The 20,762-nt window shown below is 47.9% G+C and overlaps 7 protein-coding genes across 7 annotated transcripts; 4 read left to right on the top strand and 3 right to left on the bottom strand.

Annotated features, from left to right (window-relative positions):
• Window positions 1-850: 850 nt before the first annotated feature.
• Window positions 851-3,331, top strand: BHQ10_009803 (uncharacterized protein; the record flags this gene model as incomplete). The annotated part of the gene is made up of 6 exons (XM_040882758.1): window positions 851-877; window positions 940-1,019; window positions 1,074-1,681; window positions 2,259-2,320; window positions 2,373-3,034; window positions 3,088-3,331. 6 exons carry the CDS (start codon window positions 851-853, stop codon window positions 3,329-3,331), a joined length of 1,683 nt encoding a protein of 560 aa, XP_040738305.1.
• Window positions 3,332-3,807: 476 nt separating this feature from the next.
• BHQ10_009802 (uncharacterized protein) lies at window positions 3,808-6,018 on the bottom strand (the record flags this gene model as incomplete). Its single annotated transcript, XM_040882757.1, has 3 exons — window positions 3,808-3,985; window positions 4,040-5,382; window positions 5,440-6,018. 3 exons carry the CDS (start codon window positions 6,016-6,018, stop codon window positions 3,808-3,810), a joined length of 2,100 nt encoding a protein of 699 aa, XP_040738304.1.
• Window positions 6,019-7,532: 1,514 nt separating this feature from the next.
• BHQ10_009801 (uncharacterized protein) lies at window positions 7,533-8,460 on the top strand (the record flags this gene model as incomplete). Its single annotated transcript, XM_040882756.1, has 3 exons — window positions 7,533-7,540; window positions 7,602-7,641; window positions 7,690-8,460. 3 exons carry the CDS (start codon window positions 7,533-7,535, stop codon window positions 8,458-8,460), a joined length of 819 nt encoding a protein of 272 aa, XP_040738303.1.
• A 232-nt stretch (window positions 8,461-8,692) lies between these two features.
• On the top strand, window positions 8,693-9,432 carry BHQ10_009800 (uncharacterized protein; the record flags this gene model as incomplete). The annotated part of the gene is made up of 2 exons (XM_040882755.1): window positions 8,693-8,874; window positions 8,949-9,432. The coding sequence occupies 2 exons, from the start codon at window positions 8,693-8,695 to the stop codon at window positions 9,430-9,432; spliced, it is 666 nt and encodes a 221-aa protein (XP_040738302.1).
• A 324-nt stretch (window positions 9,433-9,756) lies between these two features.
• On the bottom strand, window positions 9,757-11,976 carry BHQ10_009799 (uncharacterized protein; the record flags this gene model as incomplete). The annotated part of the gene is made up of 6 exons (XM_040882752.1): window positions 9,757-10,410; window positions 11,008-11,093; window positions 11,140-11,207; window positions 11,260-11,358; window positions 11,406-11,750; window positions 11,948-11,976. 6 exons carry the CDS (start codon window positions 11,974-11,976, stop codon window positions 9,757-9,759), a joined length of 1,281 nt encoding a protein of 426 aa, XP_040738301.1.
• Window positions 11,977-15,105: 3,129 nt separating this feature from the next.
• Window positions 15,106-16,482, bottom strand: BHQ10_009798 (uncharacterized protein; the record flags this gene model as incomplete). The annotated part of the gene is made up of 2 exons (XM_040882751.1): window positions 15,106-16,061; window positions 16,113-16,482. The coding sequence occupies 2 exons, from the start codon at window positions 16,480-16,482 to the stop codon at window positions 15,106-15,108; spliced, it is 1,326 nt and encodes a 441-aa protein (XP_040738300.1).
• A 713-nt stretch (window positions 16,483-17,195) lies between these two features.
• BHQ10_009797 (uncharacterized protein) lies at window positions 17,196-20,751 on the top strand (the record flags this gene model as incomplete). Its single annotated transcript, XM_040882750.1, has 6 exons — window positions 17,196-17,264; window positions 17,312-17,664; window positions 17,719-18,184; window positions 18,239-18,801; window positions 19,239-20,525; window positions 20,586-20,751. 6 exons carry the CDS (start codon window positions 17,196-17,198, stop codon window positions 20,749-20,751), a joined length of 2,904 nt encoding a protein of 967 aa, XP_040738299.1.
• Between the last annotated feature and the right edge of the window lie 11 nt (window positions 20,752-20,762).

Here is a 20,762-nt window from a genome sequence, read left to right as displayed (position 1 = left end):
TCCCAGACATTGCAATGAGTTTCAGTGATGGGGTTGTCGCTTGAGCCGAAGTAGCTCTGGCCCTCGGAGAAGAACCTATCTGGAGGATTGATCATGGCAGAGGGAAAATTAGAGAAAAATGCTATGTAGTTGTTTTGCAACTAGATATTGATAATATCGTTCTGTGGACCAGCGCCAGCTATATCAAGAAGACGTAGCATAGGAATCAGTTCCACCTCAAGGAGATTCTGTTGCTCGACTTGCCGAAATCGATCGGAGTGCTCAATCTTCTCCACAGTCATCTGATGGTTCATATCGATCTGATAACCATTCAGACGCTGTATTGCCTGTTCAGCTAGAGTGACTGTAGGGAAACGTACAATACAGAACCTGCTGTAGAGTAAGTAACTTCTGCTCTTGTGCTGAGCATCTATACAAACCCCAATGATAACCGCCCAGCTACAGGCATAAGGACCTTGTTATAGTTTTCTGGACTAATATCATTCAGCCGATGGAGGACAAATTTGCTCAGCTTTGAGATTTGCGATGGCTGCACGATAGGTAAGCCACTTAGGATGACTGCTATGCTGGAGTCTTCCATTGTAGCAGGAGATGTAGAGAGTAAAATGGTTTGGTGGTTGCCTGACAAAGCGGCGGGKCATGCCTTCCCCAATAAGAAGTGGGGCTGCCGTATAAGCCAACTCCGGACTCCTGTCTCGTCTCTTTCAGTCAAATATCATCGTCCTCGGATTTCTTCCTTCACTCTGCAAAAAAGCTCCTGCCATCCTTCGCGTTCCATTCAGCGCTTGCATAGTGTGCTTGTCGCCGTCGCTCTTCTTTGCTCAGATATTCACAATTTCTCGCAGCCATCATGGCTACAAAGGCAGCGCATAAACGAGTGAGTCCCACGAAAACACATTCGTTGTTGTTTCAGGCTAACATTTATACCATCATTTCTAGCTCACAAGAGAATACCAAAACATTCAAAAGAACCCTCCTCCTTATATTGTGGCACATCCATCAGAGACTAACATATTAGAGTCAGTTCCTCTTCCCCCTTCAACTGAATAGACAGCCGCTGACTGTTGCTTTAGATGGCATTATATTCTCACCGGCCCGCCAAAAACCCCCTACGAGAATGGACAATACTGGGGTACCCTGATCTTTCCTCCCGAATATCCATTTGCGCCGCCAGCTATTCGCATGCACACACCCAGCGGCAGATTCCAACCATCTACGAGGTTATGTCTCAGCATCAGCGACTTCCATCCTAAATCTTTCAACCCGGCATGGGAGGTATCGACGATTCTCATCGGTTTATTGAGCTTTATGACCAGCGAAGAAATGACGACCGGTAGCGTCAGTGCCTCGGACAGCGAACGCAGACTATTTGCCGCACGCTCACGCTGGTGGAATTCTACGGGCGGAGGATCACAGACAAACATCCCTGCAGGCGTCACAGCTACTAGCAAGGGTATTAATAACATCAAGGCTGGCGATGGGGGCTTGAAGTTCCGGACGGAATGGCCGGAGTTAGATCAGGAAAACTGGAGGTGGATAAAGGACAATCGCATCGATGCTGCGACGGGACATATAATTCCAGATCCGAATGCGTTGACGTCGAATCACTGCTCGCCTGAAACTTCGGCTCTTCGTCGACGTCCTGCTGGAAGTGGACCACGGCTGGGGGCTGTGATGGAAGGTGGGCACGTGGCTAGAGAGGCAGGACAAGGTTGGGTCCGACGACACAAATTCTGGGTTGGGCTGGCGGTGGTCTTTGGATACGTGCTCATATCGAGGCTATACCACGATATCCAGGGTTCTTGATCATAAGTGTTTGCAGTATTACATGACGATGGATCGAGCGTTGGACGTGGACGTTTATGCTGGTTATGCTGGTTATCATATTTTTCGATAGATTCTCTGTGTGTATTATCTATAATTTATTGGGACTAATACTTTGGCTACCCATACAAGAGAGAATAAATGTAAGATCATCATGGACCCTGAGCACATATATTGCAGCCTCAGGCAAAACGGTAGTTGTTATTTATTAAGCAGTTAGAAGATCCACTCGGGGCCCGCCGAGCGTCATTCATCGCGCCGACCAGCCGGGAAATTCCTCTGGCTCCGCAGAAGGCGAAAAAAAGTTGCCAACTCTCCATCAAGGTTTGATCACGATTCTCTTCTTCTCACTGTACAACATTTATTTTACGCTTTACAACACATTTTTCTTCATTTATATCTTATATTACCGACGATGGGCTGGTTTTGGGCAGATTCCCAGCGGCCGGCCGCTGTTCCGGTTGCCGCTGCTAATACTACATCAGCGGCACCTCCGGTTAGTCTTTTTCTACGAGAAGTTATATGATCTGTTAGCTGATGATTTACAGCCAGCATGTCCGATGCACAAAGCTGGCGCTTCATCTGCATTCGAAGCACCCGTCCCCAGCGCCTGCCCGGTCAAACGATCGCCCAATTCACCATTCTTCGTTCCTCCGTCAGAAAGTCAGCCGCAGCAGCAGTCGCAGGAACAAGCAGCGCCAAATACAAGCGGCAAATCAAGGATAAATCCACTTAATTATATGTTCTCATTCATCTCGCAAGAACGCGCCCCCAGCCAAACAGTCGATCTGCCCGTCGAGCGCGAAATCTCCTCTATCCCGCGCGCCGATAACACTGATGAGAAATGGGAATATCCCTCTCCGCAACAGATGTACAACGCCATGCTCCGGAAGGGGTACACCGATACACCGCAGGATGCGGTAGAGTCCATGGTCGCGGTGCACAATTTCTTGAACGAAGGTGCCTGGGCCGAGATCGTGGAATGGGAACAGATCTTTTCAAAGGGGCTAAAGAGTGGATGGGAGAAGTGTCGGAAGGGGAATGAGAAATTGGCCGTGGAGTTGGCCAAGGAGAGGTGGTTGTGTGAGCAGAGAAGTGAGGAGGAGAAGTTGCAGCCGTGTTTGGTGAGGTTCCAGGGCAGACCGCAGGAGTTGAGTCCCAAGGCGAGGTTTATGCAGACGCTGGGCTGGCTGTATCCTGCTAAATTCGGGTGAGTCTATCGCAGCATCCCTTGAACTACAGGCAATCCTAACGAGCGCATAGAACTGAACCACCCTTTGACCGCCACGACTGGTACATCTCTCGCCAAACACCCTCCGGACCAAAAGAGGTTCGCTATGTCATCGATTACTACTCCGGTCCGCCCGAACCAACCGGCGAACCTGTTTTCTTCCTCGATATCCGTCCCGCCGTCGACACGCCCACTGCAGCCGTGGAGCGTTTGATGCGCTGGGGCGGTGATGTCTGGTACAGGGCTAGCGGTGCCCAAGTACGAGAGAAACAATGATCAACCATTTCTTCAGCTTGGTTGCCCGAGCCTCTTTTCTACGTGGAATATTTTAATGCATACTCGGATCCGGCGTCGTCTTTTATTCGATATTGATATATGATTAATCTCGGTTGCGGTTTTGCTTTTCAGTGTGTATCGATATGTGTACGTTTTCTGTTGGGACATCTCCATTTACTTTCATGTCTGATTACTGTGAGGATGAGATATTTGAGTTGTATATAAATAATTATTACTCTCTTTCTAATCTACTTACATGAGTAAGAGTAAAGCGACATAAGACATGAAAGGAGTGAGTACGCTCGTCAATGCATATGTACATGAAATGAGCATGATGATGACGCCAGCCCCAATGTTGTCTGCCTGTAATGTTCGAGTAGGCATTATATGTGTATTTGTTATTATGTGCAAGAAAACATCAATGTACGCATGATGAAGTCGTTATCAAAGTCGTCAAGGTGGACGAGAAGGCTCAATCAAATGTTCGGCGCCAACATGTCGTACTTGACGCACATTTCGGCACTCTCCAAACTGGCTTGGAGGAATGTGCGTGCTTCAAGACCAACCCATACCCGGAGCATGGATGTGTCACCGTGACACACGGTTTGTAGCAGTGTTGTGCCTGAACCGAGTTGGCGTAGGATTGGAAGGGCGCTATATGACATTAGTTTTCTCTCTTCAATGATAGACAGCCCAGGATATACGCACCTCTTGAATAGATCCAAGTTAGGATCCAAGCTCCTTCCAATTCCTTCCAACAATAATATAGATATAACGACGTTGACAAAGTCGCCCTCGAGACGCACATGGTGCTCTCGGACCATCTGGAGCACCTGGCTCAATACATCGCCAATTTTGATATTACCCAAGGCGAATGTCCTTGATTTGACGCCCAATACGAGATGCTGCATTTTCAATGCAAAGATCTCCGGATCCAGCACCACTTCCGGTTGACGACAACGGTCAACCATCAAATGACCTGCTTTGTATCCATCGAATTCGGCAACTGCGCGGAAAAGGTCCAGGAAATTGCGTCGGTTCTTGTCATTTAATTGGGTGACAAGACCTGTATCGATGAAAAGCAATTGAGGCCGGTATCCTTCACGCTCTAATTCTGCAAGAGCAGCCTTCCAAGCTTCGGAGTCTTTCGTGTGAGGTCGTAGACGTCGTAGTACTTGTTCATTGACATCTAGTTCAGCACTCGAGGTGGCTTCATGTGCGCGCTTTGGCGCTTTCAGAGAGATATCTAGCTGATTGGGCTTGTAGAAGCGGACCATGATATTTCCGGGATGGAGGTCAGCATGGACGAAGTTATCAATGAGCAGCATGCGGAGAAAGGCGTCAAGTCCCTCGTCTGCAATTTCCTCTTGATAGACACCACCGCCCTTCTCAAGGAAAACAGACAATGGAATTCCTTGCGCAAATTCTTCTACAAGGACCTCCCTAGTAGTATATTCTGTATAAGGATAAGGAAACCAGGCTGTTGTGCGTGATTTAAAGTGTTCTCTAAAAATCACCAGATTGGTAGCTTCGATTCGCAAATCAAGCTGCAACTTCATCATTTCGCCAAACTGCTCAACTTCCCCTGGTAGCGATAGCCACTCCATGGTAGGTATCACATTGATGACATGTGCAAAAATGCTCATAATGTTCAAGTCCCTCCTAACAGTGACGTCCACTCTCGGATGTAGGACCTTGATAGCAACATAAGACGAAGGCACCCGTTGAGGTGAGCTTTTGACCAGAACATCGACATTCTTTCGTACCCTGGCCGCTAAATCCTTTGGCATGTCTTGTAGTTCCTCTTGGTACTGTGCTGCAATGTCCGGCTTCAATTTTGCCTTGTATACCTGCGCGATAGCTCCAACACCTAGAGGCTCTTCCTGAAATTCTTCGAATATCTCGTCAAACGGAAGCCCATTGAAGGCTTTGCATAAAATCCTTTTCGTGGCATGTAGAGAGTGTGCCGGTGCGTGTGAGTGGAGAGAGGACATTCGAGCGCATAGTTCGGGAGGGAAAATATCTGTTCGAGACGCTGCCCATTGGCCGAGCTATCACGAGTTCAGCAACAGACGAACAAAAGCTGTTGAAAGTACTGATATACATACCTTAATGAACGCCGGACCGGCCCTTTCCATCGATTTGACCAGAAAATCAAACCACCATAAAGTCCCCCATCGCTGATTGTTGCGGTCTGGATTCCGGCTGCCAATCCATATTACAGGAACCGACACCAAAACCGGCAAGAATATGACGGTAAGATGGAGAAATCTGAAGCCAGTTGCGATAGGCTCGTACACATAGCAATAGAAGAAAACATAAACCTCTTGCTTGAGTCGAGTGAAGCCGCGTGCATCCTCCGAAACTGTCTTTCGTATCTCTTGCCGCGATGCTTCCAACATATGCTTCTCCCCGGTCTCTTCTTCACCATTCTGCTCCGCCAGTTCCATAAACGCACCGGGACCCAATGCGGCCGCAAACAAGACCGAACCGACTATAGGGACTCTCCCTCTGCCTATTCTGTTCCATCGTCGCGATAGCTGACGATGCCATGTCTGCGGCTGCAGTCGAGGGGAAGTGTTTGTAGAAAGGGCCCGTAATGACGTTCGTAAAGACGGAGGTGTGCCGATGGTGTGGTTTGCTCCGCGCCGAAGGCACAGACGGCGCAACACAAGGGCCGCTTTCATATTTCAGAGAGATGAGAATGACTGTAGGCCATGGAACAGTTAGGATATCATGGCGATGAGAGGTGGGAGCATTCACCGTGTTGATTGTAGGCGGTAATGCTGCGGGATTGATCAAGGTTGCACGTGTCAGTCGGCGGCCAACTTTTTTTCGGCGCAGCGAAGCAACGCCCTGACGGCAACGCGGGAAACTGCGGGTACGTCATTCAGCGCTGTAGTTCAGGAGGATTACAGTTACGGTACGCAGGAGTTACGTATATTGTATCTGTAATTTACATTACATAAGCAATCTTACCAGATCTTGAATGGTTGTGATACGCAATACCCGCTGAACATTAGTAACGCATACACACTTGCGAATGATGATCGTGTAAGGAGAATCCGGAGGTATAGAGAGTCTCACGATACGTTTGTATCTGTAATTACCATACACGATCCAACTTCGCTTGTCAACTTGGGATATGCCAAAGTGAAATCCTATTTCGCTTATTTTCTCAAACAAACACCAGAGCTTATTATTATCACATATTAGTAGTCAAGTTAGTTAAGTTAGTTAATTAACTAGCTAACTTATGGATTACAGTCTGTTTAGTAAAGTCTGTCATGAGTCATGGTACGGAAGCAAATCCGCTAGTCCAGACACGCACTAGCTGTGTGTAAACCTTTACAATGAACAAGTCCAGACTCAGGTTGCACGAAGCATCAAAGCCCACACCCTTCATACGTATCAATAACATCCCCAGAATCATCCAATCATGCAAAACGTGACTCGAACAAGCTTGAGAATGATATACGCCAAGCGTCCGCCAAAGCCACCAGACGACCAGCCAGGCCCAAGAACGCATCCGCATCCGGCAGTCCAGTGCCGCAGCCGGGATGCTCGGGAGTTCTGGCAGGGTGGAAGTTTGTTGCAAAGCTGATCTGGCCCTCAGTAGCTGGCGAGTGCGTCTGAGAATTTTCGACTTGTAGCTGGGAGCTAGGCCCAGAGGAGCAATTAACTCATGATTAGTAACAGTTCAAACCAGACGACGTCGATCACGCGAGCATGATATCCGTCCGCGTATCCGATGTGGTTTTGTCCCGGACAATTATATGGATGCGTATATAAGTAATTATAATCCCGAGCTGTCGAGTTGGTTTTGGCTCTCGAACGTTATATTCATGAGACTCCCCTCAATTCCATGGCATGAAATCATCAAAAGAAGCTATCCGCCTCTTCCGGAGATAAGATCTTGGCGCCGATCAGATAATCACCCTCCATCAGATAATCTTCACAGACAGAAAATGGCCTACCCAATCGATGAAAAACAGAACCTCGAAGCCGGAACTATCGTATATACATACCCCAGACTAAGACAACACCGCCGCACAAAATTACTGATAGCCTTCATCGGCGGCACAATCGCATTGTACTCGTTATTCGGCGCGATCATACTCTGTTTTTATACAGATGCTACTTTATTAGCGCTGATTACCAATCCGAGCTTCAATCACCGACTTAATCATTTAAGAAATCAATGGATTGGTACTAAAAGTGATATCGAAAAACTGAGGGATGTGAATGTGGTTGCTGTGGTGGAGTATAGGAATTGGGAGCGGAGCTCGATATTGGATTGTTATTTGCAGGTACGTTTTCTGACAATGAGTGGAGCAGAGGAAGCTAATATCGTATAGCGAAATCTGGTTGCATATGGCGGTCTACTGGATCAAGTGGTCTTCATCCCCGAAAGGAGGGAATGGCGACACCTCGAGTGGCTGTACGAGACTGTGAACAAATCGGATTTCTATTCGATCAGCCAATCTCTCCCCGCAGCGGATGCCAACAATGTATACATCAAAATTGACGGTGATGTTGTCTATATCGAGGATAATGTGATTCCTACTATTGTCAACACAAGATTACAAAATCCAGACACGAGCATCATTTCCGCGAATGTCATTCACCAACCCGCCGTCGCCGAGTTTCACCGTAGACCGGGCGTGCTATTACCGCAAGTACTCGATATTCACTCCTTGAGTCAGGACTCTAGAGCATCATCGGAACGGAGCTGGAATCCGTTCTGGCCCTATTGGAGGGATATGCTAAAATCGTGGTTCCCCGTTGGTGCCCACCCTACATCAGAACCCGCAAGCGCGACTGAGACACACACCTGGCTCTCGCAAGCGCAACAACACAATTCGTTCCTCTATCACCTCGAGCGCGGCGAATTACAGAACTACAAATTCCCACTGTGGAAGAATCCACCTGGAAAACTATCGGGCGCATTCATCGTTTTGCCGAATGGCAACAACACCATCAGTTCTTTGAATCAAAATGTGCTGATAGACGGCAAGGGGGTGGTCTCGCATTACGACGACGCGGTTGGAGTGGAGGGATTAGACTCAACCGATATCCTCGATCGGTACAGGAAATATGCCGAAGAGCATATCTGTTTTGCGGATTAATGGTGTGTGACGATTTATGACTGATGATATTCTTTAGCGTGTATCTCGCCTTGTTGAATTCTCGAAATTGAAGAAGTGTGGACCATGTGTATATCACTAACCTAAAGAAGTAATTTGTGGATCCCCACCTAAGAATCGAAAATATCTACAGTAGTAACTGCGCATCCAAACTCTGACTCCTTCTAACAAGCAATTACCTATCTTTTAAGATTATATAAGAGGAAAAAAAAAAATGACGACGAAACCTCCAAGTGAAGCAGACATAATCTTCAATCGCGCCAACATCGCGCTCGCCCGCAGCCAACGCCTCGTCGCATCATGGCTTCCGCCGCGGACCACGACTACATCCACCGACTCCGGCGCCGAGAATAAACAAGACGATGACGATGAGATATTCACTGCTGTTCCTGAACGGTTTGTCTCTCTTCATCGCTTGATTCCTAGAATGAATGAGGTAGAACACAATACTAATGGTGGTGGTGGTGTAGACTCGGTCTCGGCGCCCCCGTCCCCGTCAAAGATGCGTTTAATACTCTGAATAGCTCCAGCAGCAACAATAAATTGGATGATAAACTGAGACAGAGATTGCTGGGACGGAATGCGAAGAAGTTTATGCAGCAGCAACAACAGCAGAAACAACAAGCAGCTCAGGCGCGAGGAAAGACGGGGCAGGACGATGCTGTGAATGCACGGCCGAAAGAGGCTGAGGATGAGGAGGATGATGATGAGGAAGGAAGGACGTCTTTGGGGAAGAAGAAGCAGACACAGCAGAAAACCATGAAAGTCGAAGTAGAAGAGCATGAGGATATAGACAACGTCGAGACGAATACGAATATCGACCATAGCGCTGAACCGCAAATACCTACTATACCTACCATACCATCCAACAAACGCAAAAAGACGGGCAAGGTCAGCTATTTGGACGAATTATTACAAGATCGGAAAAAAAAGAAGAAGAAGCGGGTGGAATGATTGCGTCAGAAATATTACTGCTATTTGTACGTACATAGATGCAAAATCTCATTGGTATAGACAGACATAGAAAAGACTCCGTCAATTTGAATGCATGCATAGAAAGAAGGGAAGATATATAGAGGACAGAGTCCGGTGGATAATAGAAATATGTATGTGTGGTATTATACACATTAAACAAGAAACAAACTCTCCATTCGCCTTGAGTGATAGAACGACCGATCCTCCTTCTCGGGTATAATGATGATTCAAGCGTTGGTATATAAATGGGAAGAGATGGGATGTATGTCGTGGTATTAATGTATAGATGGACACAAAAACTCACTACTGTGATGCAAAATGTGGATGTGATAGAGAAAAGAGATTATTGAAGCCGTTTTCGCTTGCGATCTTCGAGAATTTGGTCGTCTTCTTCTGGCCGTTCGCTAGTGTCCGTTGGATTGAGCAAGGAGTGCACATTGCTCGCCATACTGGATCGACGCGTCGCTGGTAGTGAATTGTCGTACCGCGGAAATCGAGGTCCCCCGTTACTGCTTCCGGCCGACCATGTCGGATCCACGGTGAGATGTTGCTGCGAAGCGGACGCAGAAAACGGCGGTGCTCCCGGCTGATCGGGGGCCCCCAAAGGTGGTGTTGCTTGTCGTGATAGTTGGGTTCGTCGCCTTGACCCTGTAATTTCATACTGCGCCAAAACATCACGGACTTGTTGCTCACTAGTCGACGGAAGTCGATGCGGCGATGATGGCCATGGTCCAGATGAGTTTCCTGCAGTTTGTATTCCGCTTGGTGGCCACCCGTGTTGACGAATATCTGCAGACGTATGTCGACGCGCGAGCATTGCCGAATCTGACGGCGATGTGACTGCCGACAAAGGCGGAGGTAGTGGAGGTTGCTGATGTTGAGGAGGAAGCGGCGGACGACTATAACCTGGCGAAGAATGCCCTCCACCAATAGATCCATACCGCCGAGGAGAGACAGCTAGATGCTGTGATATGTGTGTCCTAATTGGTTTAGAGGTGTCCGCAAGCGAAGGCCGGCGACTGTCGTCTTGAGGCATTTGACGCGGTGAGAGTGGTGGTCCTGGTTCTGCTACATTTCCAAAGAATGCTTGCTGTCGGCTAGCCAGCAGGCTTTCATGAGGCGTCTCCAAGGCACGAGTGCTATCCAGATGTCGTTCAATGTCTTGTTGCATGTCCGAGACTTGGACTTGTTAGTGAAATGTTTATCAATACATTGCAGCGACTTACCTTCACGATATATAGCACTATCCCGGTCTTGGTTCATTTTGACGAGAACCTGCGAAATTGAATTTGTCCATTGATGACATCTGACGAGACACTCTGCCAACGCTTGACACCGGGAGCTCAACATATAATTGGTCTCTTCCCAGCGCAGCATTCGATTTTGCATTTCATAGATCGAGTGCTCCAAAGACAACATCCGCATGTCGCCCGTTTCAGGTATTGGCTCGGCTGGCGTTCCCGGTTGTGACACTCCGGGTTTAGTATTTGAAAAAGAGTCTCGATGAATCAGAGTATGCCGGGATGCCCTTCGTTTGATTTCGCGCAGACCCACCAAGTCGCCTCTTTTGAAGTTTCCGTTGCCGTGTTTGAATTCCCAAAGCGCTGAGTCAGGGGAGCTTGTATGAAAGACATCGCTTACTGCTGATAGTCAGCATGGGCCTTGCAATTGGGAGAGAGAACATACCTTTGTGAAAACCGTACATGTTCAATTGCCGTACAAAGGACGAAATATTCGTGTGTTTGAAGTATTGTCTACAAAGAATGAGAATATGATGTACTGTCGGAGAGGGCAGGGCGAACTTACGCGAGAACTTTGGAAAATTCGGAGGTCGGAGACATGACGAAGCTTTCATTCGAGTTGGACCAGGAAATCAGATGTTGAATGCTTTGATCCTCGAGCATGCTGCCCGAAGATTAGTACTGCTATCGCATGAACGCGAAATTACCTACTTGTATAGCTTGTGTATAAACGCCGTCTGGACGACCTTTGGTTGTTGCGCGGCAGCAGCAGCTCCTATAGTTTGACCACCCGAGGCATTCAAGTGACTTTGGTTGTCTCCGTTGGTATTGTGCATGCTGGAATCGCCATCCGGCGCGGCCGCTGTCAGATCCATCGGATCACCGCGATTGGCATCAGCTGCCGGTGCCGACGAATTGAGCACGGGGATATTTCGCTGTCTATCGCTAGCAACAGAAAAAGGGCCTCTTGAAGGAAAATCGGCGACTCTGTTCATAGCGGCTCGAGTACGTATAGCGGTTGTTTCGCGAATGTCGTCGGCGGAGGTGCGTCTTCCGCTGGCGGAGACTTAGCCGGTGAGGTGAAGAGTATCGATATACGTTCAATTATTGTTGACCGCGTTGCTTCTTTCCTGTCTTAATTGTCCTCGTATTCTTTCTCGCTACGTAGGACACTCGTATACTGATCCGATGGCGTATGCAGTCGCGGTGCTCGGATCGTGTCGAGGGGCGTCGCAAAGAGACTGAAGACTCACGGCCGAATGAGCTCCAGAGGCCCAAACATGATGACACAAGAACAATGGGACGGATCGGAGGGCCACAAACGATGGAACTCGGCACTATAAGAGATAGATTCGATAGGGAGTATACTGGCAGTAAGGATAATCGAGGACCGAGCCGACGTGGTCGAGGATGTAGCAGGAACAAAAGAAAACAAACGAGGGAGAGCAGAAAAGGGAGTTGCGGGGGAGCGAGTCCGGCGTTGGGGGTTTCCTCGTGGAAGCTTCTGTTACTTCTGCCGCAACTTAGTTGCAGATGCTACGACTCTTCTAGACTGTCCAGGATCAGCTCGATTATTCATTGATCACTATTCTGTTCTCATTTCTTGTCTTATTGTCCCCCCCACCTGATCGACCGTGGCAAATTGTGGTCACGATAGCTGGTCAATATGCGACACAGTCAATACAGCGAAAGAGCCGGTCAACAGGGCGTAAACATAATCATCATATGATAACAGTACGGGGCATTTCAAATATGATTTAGATGCAGTACGTGAACGCGCCATCAATAGGTTACTGAGCATTCCAAGAGTCTGCTTATCAAAGACGATGCTACTAACTAGAAGATTAACACCGGAGTACTGATTACGCGTGTAAATTTATCATCGTCTCCGTTCTCTCGTTGGTGGAGCTATGGGAGCTGGGCTGAATGATACTAGCTGCTTCGAAGCTAGGCAGTGCTACCTCAGGATGCTCATACTCTCTACATAGTATGTACGTGTATGCAGCTATGTGGTATGCATGCGCAAATGCAATCTTATGTCAATCAGAAGCAATGGCAGCAGGGATATGGATTCTTMCCAGCCGATAGTGCCGGATACGTAACCCCGACTCGACATGACTGCCCACGCACTGGCAAGCAGTCTGGTCGTAATGAAGTGATGGAAACTATCCTCCGTAACGCGGCGAAGCAGGAATTGTGATTGAGCAATTTCCGGTGCTTCAAACTAGCAGAGAAGACGACAGGAGATCTCGTCGCATTGGTCCAGGCGCATGTAGGGAGTCGCGTTTTAGCCCTCTGCATGAAAAGGAGGAAGCGATCAGTGGGGCGATGCGAGCTCGACAGGTATGTCCGCGGTAGGTACTAGGTATGCACGTAGCCAGATGGCGCGGGGGCCGATATGAAGGCTGGCGAATTACTTTGATGGGCAAGCCGGGTCGAGAATGTCTAGATCGCCGGCTGCGTGTCTCAGAAGAGACGTATGTTGTTTGGGAGAGGCAGTGAAGAAAGCCTTAAGAGTTAAGGCTAGAAGAAGGGACGCACGCAATCTCGGCAAAGATGCCTCAGGCTCCTGCCGGACTAGGACCAACTAGGTACATCGCTGCCCCGCTTCTACACTTACAACGCCCTAGTGATCCTACAACACGACATCTTGACTATCGTTGAAGCATGCAGTCTACATAATCATGAGCAGCCGTCACCCGGACGGCGACAGCGACAGCGATGTTGAACAGACTCGTCTCATCCAGGACTTCAAGTCTCTGTCTACAAAACAAGCTCGCCGAGCCGTGTGAGCAGCTTCCTGCCGCTATGTTCCGTGACTACTGCTAAGGTAGCTTAGCAGATTGAATGCCATTCTGGATGACTTGACCATCGATGAGAGACGCGAGCTTAATGCTCGTCAGGAAAGTTTATATTGTGACATTGTTGGCTCCCTACCGCTTGAACTCGTGCTTGAAATTGCACGATATTTGGATCCGCTTGAAGTATGGATCTTTCAAAGGGTATGACTTCTTAAAAAAAATATGCGTTACCTCACAGCAGAAAGCGGCTACTTATTGGACCCTCTAGGTATCCAAGCAATGGCAGACTGTACTCTCGTCGAAGGAAATTTACAGCGCGATTCAGTTTCCCTTTTATCCTTCTCCACTTCCTGATCTAGGAGACAAAACCGTGTCTGCTGCGGATATCATGCGCTGCAAACATGGATTCAACCGTACAAGAGCATGTTATCGATGGCCCAACGACTTGGAATGCTTATTCAAAGACACGTCAACAGCAGAACAATCTGTTTCTTATTCTTCAGGCAAGGTTGCATGGCTATCACCAGACCAAAGGATTGCATGCATCAAAAACCTGACGACAGGGACTGTGACCGAGTTCATGACTGAGACCCGTGGCGTGATTCGCCTCATTCATTTATCTGAACWCTTTTTATTTGTTCAAGCTTCAGGGTAGGACTTACTAGATTAGTATACAAGATTTCCAAGTCTAAACCCTCACAGATACTGTACCGCTTGGGAATTGTCGACCCACCGGTCACATCAGATTCGACTCCCATCTCCACATATAATAGAGATCAATGCTCGTCATGACAGAGCCATCATCCTCATCGGAAGACCTTTGGACGGGTTGACGATTCTTAGTTGGCATTTCGACAGTGATAGCGTCCGGTCAGCCCGTATCGAAGGTCAGCCACTCTTCACGTGCTGGGGCAGCGACGACGATGAGACATTATTTGTCCTTCAAGCTGAAAAAGAGACTGGGTTGGCATCATACAGGTTCTTCAGGCAGAGATTTGCCATTACAAATCTTGAAATCACCACCCTTGATTCAAAAATCTTGGCTGTCGAGCAAAAAATCGACCTGGACTTTACATATTTCTATACGTTCACACGATTTAATCAACTAMCCTGCCGATATGGTTCAGTCATCTCTCAAATCCTTCCGTTGAAATCCTCAGAGCCCGGTCTGGTCAATATTTTCATTACTTACTCTACAAAGACAGAAGCTCTAGAAATCCGGACTCCGGTACATAAATTCGACGATGATCAGCGCATGCAGTATTACAAAGGCAAAATGCTAACTGTAGACGGGACAATATACTATCCGATCGTCACCTGGAGTCATTTTAAGATCAATCAAATCCTCGACGAAACAAACGTTTTCTACGCACATATGTATTCGGAAATACTTCCTATGTACAATCCAAACAGACCGCGGTTTGTTACGTTCGGCGACCATCAACTGTTCGGTACTGCGCACACTGCAGGCATACAAGTTTGGTCTTTTGATCCAAAATTACAGTTTGCACCTGACGCCTAACTGGTCATAACCATGAGTACCATGCATATTGCCGAGTATTAGGGTTATCTTATCAGTTAATAAGTACATATATGATTCAAGCAACGTGTCAGGCCTTCACATCTAATCTCATTGCTTTTCTTCCTTCAGGGGAAACTATACCGGCCTGACCCTTCCACCCCTTGTACTTCGGTTCGAGGCTATGAACTCTATCCTCTGCACTGAAATCAGGTGGGAAATACCCATGTAGAAAAGCTTTCAACTGTGAGTCAATATACTGGATATTCTCGTCCGTCGATGGTGTTGCAGCAATATACAACACGGAGGAATCTTCCTGGCCCTTGTGTTCGGTATCAACTGCATGGCACATATCCGCATGCCACCAGACCGTATCCCCTGGATTCATGGGCGGAATATGAACAAGACACTCTCGGAGACGCAAATGGGGATGTGAAGCCGCTGAAAGTCGCTGCGAGTCAAATCGAAATGTACCCGGGAACCAAGGAGTGTCGGGATCAAATGTCCATTTACTTGCATCCATTATGTCTTCCTCCTTTCCAGAGGCTGGGGATTTAAAAAATGGACGTAGCAGAACATAGGACATGACCCACTGGATGTGCGGATATAGTAGAAGAGAGCCTTCACTAGGACCCGTCGTCGTGAGTGATGTCCAACCCTGGAAAGCGCGGAAGACGCTGCAATGTGCACTGCCTGGGAACATTCTTGTGTTTGCCTTTTTGCGAAGTGACAACTCATAAAGATCCAGATCTTCTGGATTACCTTGCCAGACAGGTGCATAGCAGGCACGATATGTAGAATCAGCCCACCGACTCAGTGAGCCGGCATCGATGTGAGGTCCCAGGCCGAAGAAGGGCGATCCCGGAGGTCGGATTCTGACCGCATCAACATAGGTCAGAGGATCAAGTGATTTCTCGGGCTCTTCCTTGTCATGCCMCCAGCCGATAAGTTCGCGGGCGACTTTGAGCGAGTTTGGATGTGAGCGCGCCGCCATTTGAGTGGGACTGTAGTACATGCGCAGAATCGCAGGCGTTTCCACGGGCCATCCTATAAACTGTCACTCGGCTATTCCCTTGAGCTTTGCGTAAGACAACATACCTGTAACCAAATCCTTATTGTCAGCGACATAACTCTTCAAATCCTTGAACCACTCCTCCGCCACATCCTTCTCAACAACCCCTCTAATCAGAAAACATCCAACTTTCTTATACTCCTCTTTCTGCTCTACACTCAAACTCTGTAGATCGCTATACGAGATTTCCGGAATGACTGTATTTCCCTTTTCGCGAATCTCCTTTGTGACTTTTTCTAGCTCGGAGCAGACCTTGAGCCAACTCTTGGTTAGGGCTTCTTGGCCGTATTCTTGGATGATGGCGGATTTGTAGTTGGCGAGATCGTCGGATTTTTCGTCAATGGGGATTGAGGTAAATTCCGGCCAGGCTGGCCATGTAGCAAGGGGGCCGACCATTTTGTTCTTCTATTGCAACTATATCTATAGAAGGGAAAGAAGTGATCTCACGCTTGTTTGTTAAGACTACAGTCATGGAAGCATATACAACGGCCTTTGACTACCAACCCAAGGATTAGAACATCCAATATATGTAGCCTCTCACTCAAACAACAAACATTGGCAAAATGCCGTATAGCGGGGAAGTATTTTTCGCAAACGTTCCCATCATTCTCCAGATGCCATCGCATAAATCCCGCAACCGTCGGCCTATCCGCCGCAGTCAATGCCGGAATGGCCGCTATTCTCGCGGGGCCCGACAACTAGATGCTCGTGTGATAAGAGAGGATTCATAGTCATTGGGTGGGTTGAGATTTAGAATATGCGCCGGTCCAAAAAGCGTAAAGTATAACTTGCCGGAGGATTAGCTTTATCAACACTTTAAAGGGTTGTAGACTAGTTATCCTCTGGTAATCTTTGACCATATATGGCATTTTAGGGCTAGACAAGCTTCGAGGAGATAACCGAATCTTGCTCTGCTATGTAATGATAGCCAGGATGATAGCGCTCTAAGGCAGTTAAATAGAATGTAATTACCGGAGGATCGAGGTTTGTAATCATATCCCTATTAGTATAATCTGGTATTCTTCTTAAGTCGCCCGTGACTTCATCCTTAGAAGCATAATTGTGCTCCCTTCGGACCGATACAAGGATCTGAGAAACGAGTGACCAACATGGTCCTCTCCGTATTCTGGAAAGAGGGCATCGTCCCCAGAACCTCCAGCGTCCTCGTAGCCATCATCGTGTTCTGCTCCTCCGTCACTAGCACCACTATGGGTTATGATGGCAGTTTAATGAACGGCCTCAACATCCTCCCCGCTTACAACAAATTTTCCAGCTCGACACCTCCAGAACCGCTCTGTCTACCGCATCCACTTGGATCGGTAATGTGGTTGTGGGTATAGCATTTGCTAAAGTCCCGGATTGGATTGGAAGGAAGCCGAGTATGTTGCTTGCTTCACTCATTACAATCGTGGGTGTCGTTCTTGGTACAGCGGCGCAGGGGTTTGCCATGTTTGTCGTCTCGAGGATAGTTGTTGGTATTGGAGCTGGCTTTTCGTCCATGGCAGGCCCGATATATTTTGCGGAAACATTGCCTATAAAATGGAGAGGCATTGCTTTGTGTTTGATTTTTGATTTCTGGTACGTCTTCTACCCACTCTAATCCGGACTTCTGACGCATACTGACTGGCACAGGTACGTTGGCGGCCTCGTCGCTTCAGGAGTCACGTACGGAACAAGCGGGATGACCTCGACGTGGTCCTGGCGTATACCGAATCTGCTACAGGGCTTCTTTAGCATCGTGCTGCTTTTGCTTCTCCCCTTCCTGCCAGAATCTCCCCGTTGGCTGGCATCAGTCAACCGCCGTGATGAATGTCGCAAAGTTCTTGCACAGATCTATAGCAATGGAGAATTGGAGAATGCCACTGTTCAGACAGAATATCTCCTGATTACTGAATCTTTGGCTGGGTCTATTGAGTCTGAGAGTGTATGGAAGGTGGTGGGGGATATGATTAAGAAGCCCTCGGATCGTAAGAGGACACTTCTCATGCTTTCTGTGGCTGTATTCTCGATGTGGTCTGGAAACAACATCGTTTCTTTCTATTTGGGCGATATGCTGGACCAGGCCGGTATTACAGATTCGACAACTCAGCTTCAGATCGTAAGTCTTCTATGTAACCTTTTGGTAAGCGTTCTTACTGACGAGCACCGACAGAATATCATCCTCAACTCTTTCTGTCTGGTCGTCGCACTCATAGGTACAGCATCGGTTGACCGTATCGGCCGCAAGCGCCTAGCCCTCTGGTCCACTGGCCTGGAAACCATCTGCCTATTCCTAGTGGGTGCCTTTACAAAGCTCTACGGCACCTCAACAAATCCATCCGGCATCTACGGCACTATAGCTATGATCTTTCTGTTCCAAGGGTCATATTCCTTTGGCTGGACCCCGTTGAGCATGTTGTACCCACCTGAAGTCCTCAATTTCCGGTTACGAGCTGTCGGAATGGGTATTTATACATTTGCGGCCGAGGCAGCTGGCCTGGTCACAGTGTATGCATTCCCTATTGCCATGGATCGGATTGGCTGGAAAACTTATATGATCAATGGCGTGTGGGATGTTTTTCAGTTTGTGTTTGTGCTGCTGTACTGGGTTGAGACGAAGGGTAAGTCTTTGGAGGAGATTGATTCGATTTTGGATGGAGTGCCGATTTCGACAGGAATTGAGGCGGGKAAGGKTTTCGAGGATGAGAAGGAGGTCCCTCAGAATGTGAAGGAACTGTAATAGCAGTCATATTACCTAGGTAGGTGTGTATAAGGTCATTGTCTTCGAGGGGGAGGGGGACTGTTGCGCATATTCGGATTTGACTTTTCAAGGTTACCAAACTGTAGAGCAGTTGAAATCAACCGTACTATGATATTGTTATCACATGTCCAAAAGTCAGACGACATTATGTAGCTTTGCTGTTTTGTGATATCCGGATTGTTTATGGCCCTTCTGAAAATCAGGTTGTTGACATGAAACGTCGGATCCCCCGACAAATACGGACTCAAGACCGACATTGGTCCCATACACTGTCGGTGCAATCGAATCGGCGAAAAATAGGTGCAGGATGATTAGGATCAGCATCTTTGATTTCTTTTTATCATCCAGTCAAATGTGTCACACCAGTTGACTCGTACACCAAAGCCGTCGGGTCTGATCACATACAACACAGCCAACGACTCATGGGTATTCCAACAGCGAGTGAGAATGATCTCAAAGATGCCAAAAATTACTGCGCCGAAAGTGAAAATAACACATTTACCGCAAATGCCAACAATATCGCAGATGCAACAAGCCTCAAACCTGCCGGCAAAGAGAAATCTATAAGCAATATTCACTCCGAAAACGACACTACCATCACCTCCGAAGATGCCTCTGACGAAATAACCTATCCTGAAGGAGGCCGGACAGCCTGGCTCGTCGTCCTAGGCAGCTGGATGTCCTGCTTCGGCTCAATGGGCCTCATGAACTGTCTCGGCATCTTCCAGGCATATCTGGGCGAACACCAACTCCAACCATACTCCTCCAGCAGTATCGCCTGGATCTTTGGCGTTTATTCATTTCTTGCGTTTTTCTGTGGCGTTGAAGCTGGTCCAGTCTTTGATGCAAAGGGACCACGGCCGCTTATATTGCTTGGTGGATTGGGGACTGTGGCGTTCTTATTATTGCTGGAGGTGTGCACGGATTATTGGCATTTTATGCTCTGTTTTGGGCTCTTGGGAGGGGCCAGTTTGTCGCTCGCGTTCAGCCCTTCTATTTCGATTGTAGCACATTATTTCCATCGTCGAAGAGGGTTTGCGGTGGGGATTGCATCGTCAGGCGCTTCGATAGGCGGCGTTGTGTTTCCATTGTTGTTTCAACATGTTTCTTCCAACTTGGGATTTGCATGGGCAACGCGAATTATTGCGCTTGTTGATCTGGTCACTTTCGGTCTCGCGTTTCTATTGATTAGGAGACGCTTCCCAGCGAAAAGTGCTACATTCAAAAGACTAGTTCCAGATTTATCAATCTTTCGGCGGAAAGATCTCATGCTCGCTACAATGGGGATCTTCTTCATGGAATGGGGCTTGTTCATCCCATTGACATACCTTACTTCCTTTGCGTTAGATATCAACATGTCCTCCGAATCGTCATACTTATTGTTATCTCTCGTCAATGCCGCGGCGGTTTTTGGTCGCTGGATCCCCGGCTGGTGTGCAGATCGACTGGGCAGGTTCAACACGCTCATTATAACTATTGCCATGTGTTTGCTCTTTGTTGCTTGCCTGTGGATGCCGGCTCAATCCGAGCAAGTCATTAGCAGTGGGAGCGCGTCGGCACTGGCAATTGCGTTTGCGGCTCTGTTCGGGTTTGCGAGTGGGAGTAATGTCAGTCTTGCGCCGGTTTGTATTGGGCAGTTGTGTCGGATTGAGAGGTTTGGGAGGACTTATGCTACGGCTTATGTTATTGTTAGTATCAGGTACGTTTCTTTCACTAGAAATCGTAACATAACATTTTTGACTGATGCGAATATTTGCAGCACCCTCACTGGCATCCCGATATGTGGCGCTATTCTTCAACGCTGCAATGGACAATATTGGGGATTGATTACGTTCACAATTGTCAGCTATGCAGCGAGCTTGGTGTGCCTAGCAGCTGCAAAGATATCTCATTGTGGATGGAATCAGATGCTGGCCATTTTTTGAGTTTCATTGCT

Source organism: Talaromyces amestolkiae (assembly GCF_001896365.1).
Source record: "Talaromyces amestolkiae strain CIB chromosome Unknown scaffold26.1, whole genome shotgun sequence".
In the NCBI taxonomy this organism is placed as follows: Eukaryota; Fungi; Ascomycota; class Eurotiomycetes; order Eurotiales; family Trichocomaceae; genus Talaromyces; species Talaromyces amestolkiae.
The sequence above is the reverse complement of the archived record's forward strand: the minus strand, read 5'-3'. Positions and strand labels throughout refer to the sequence as shown.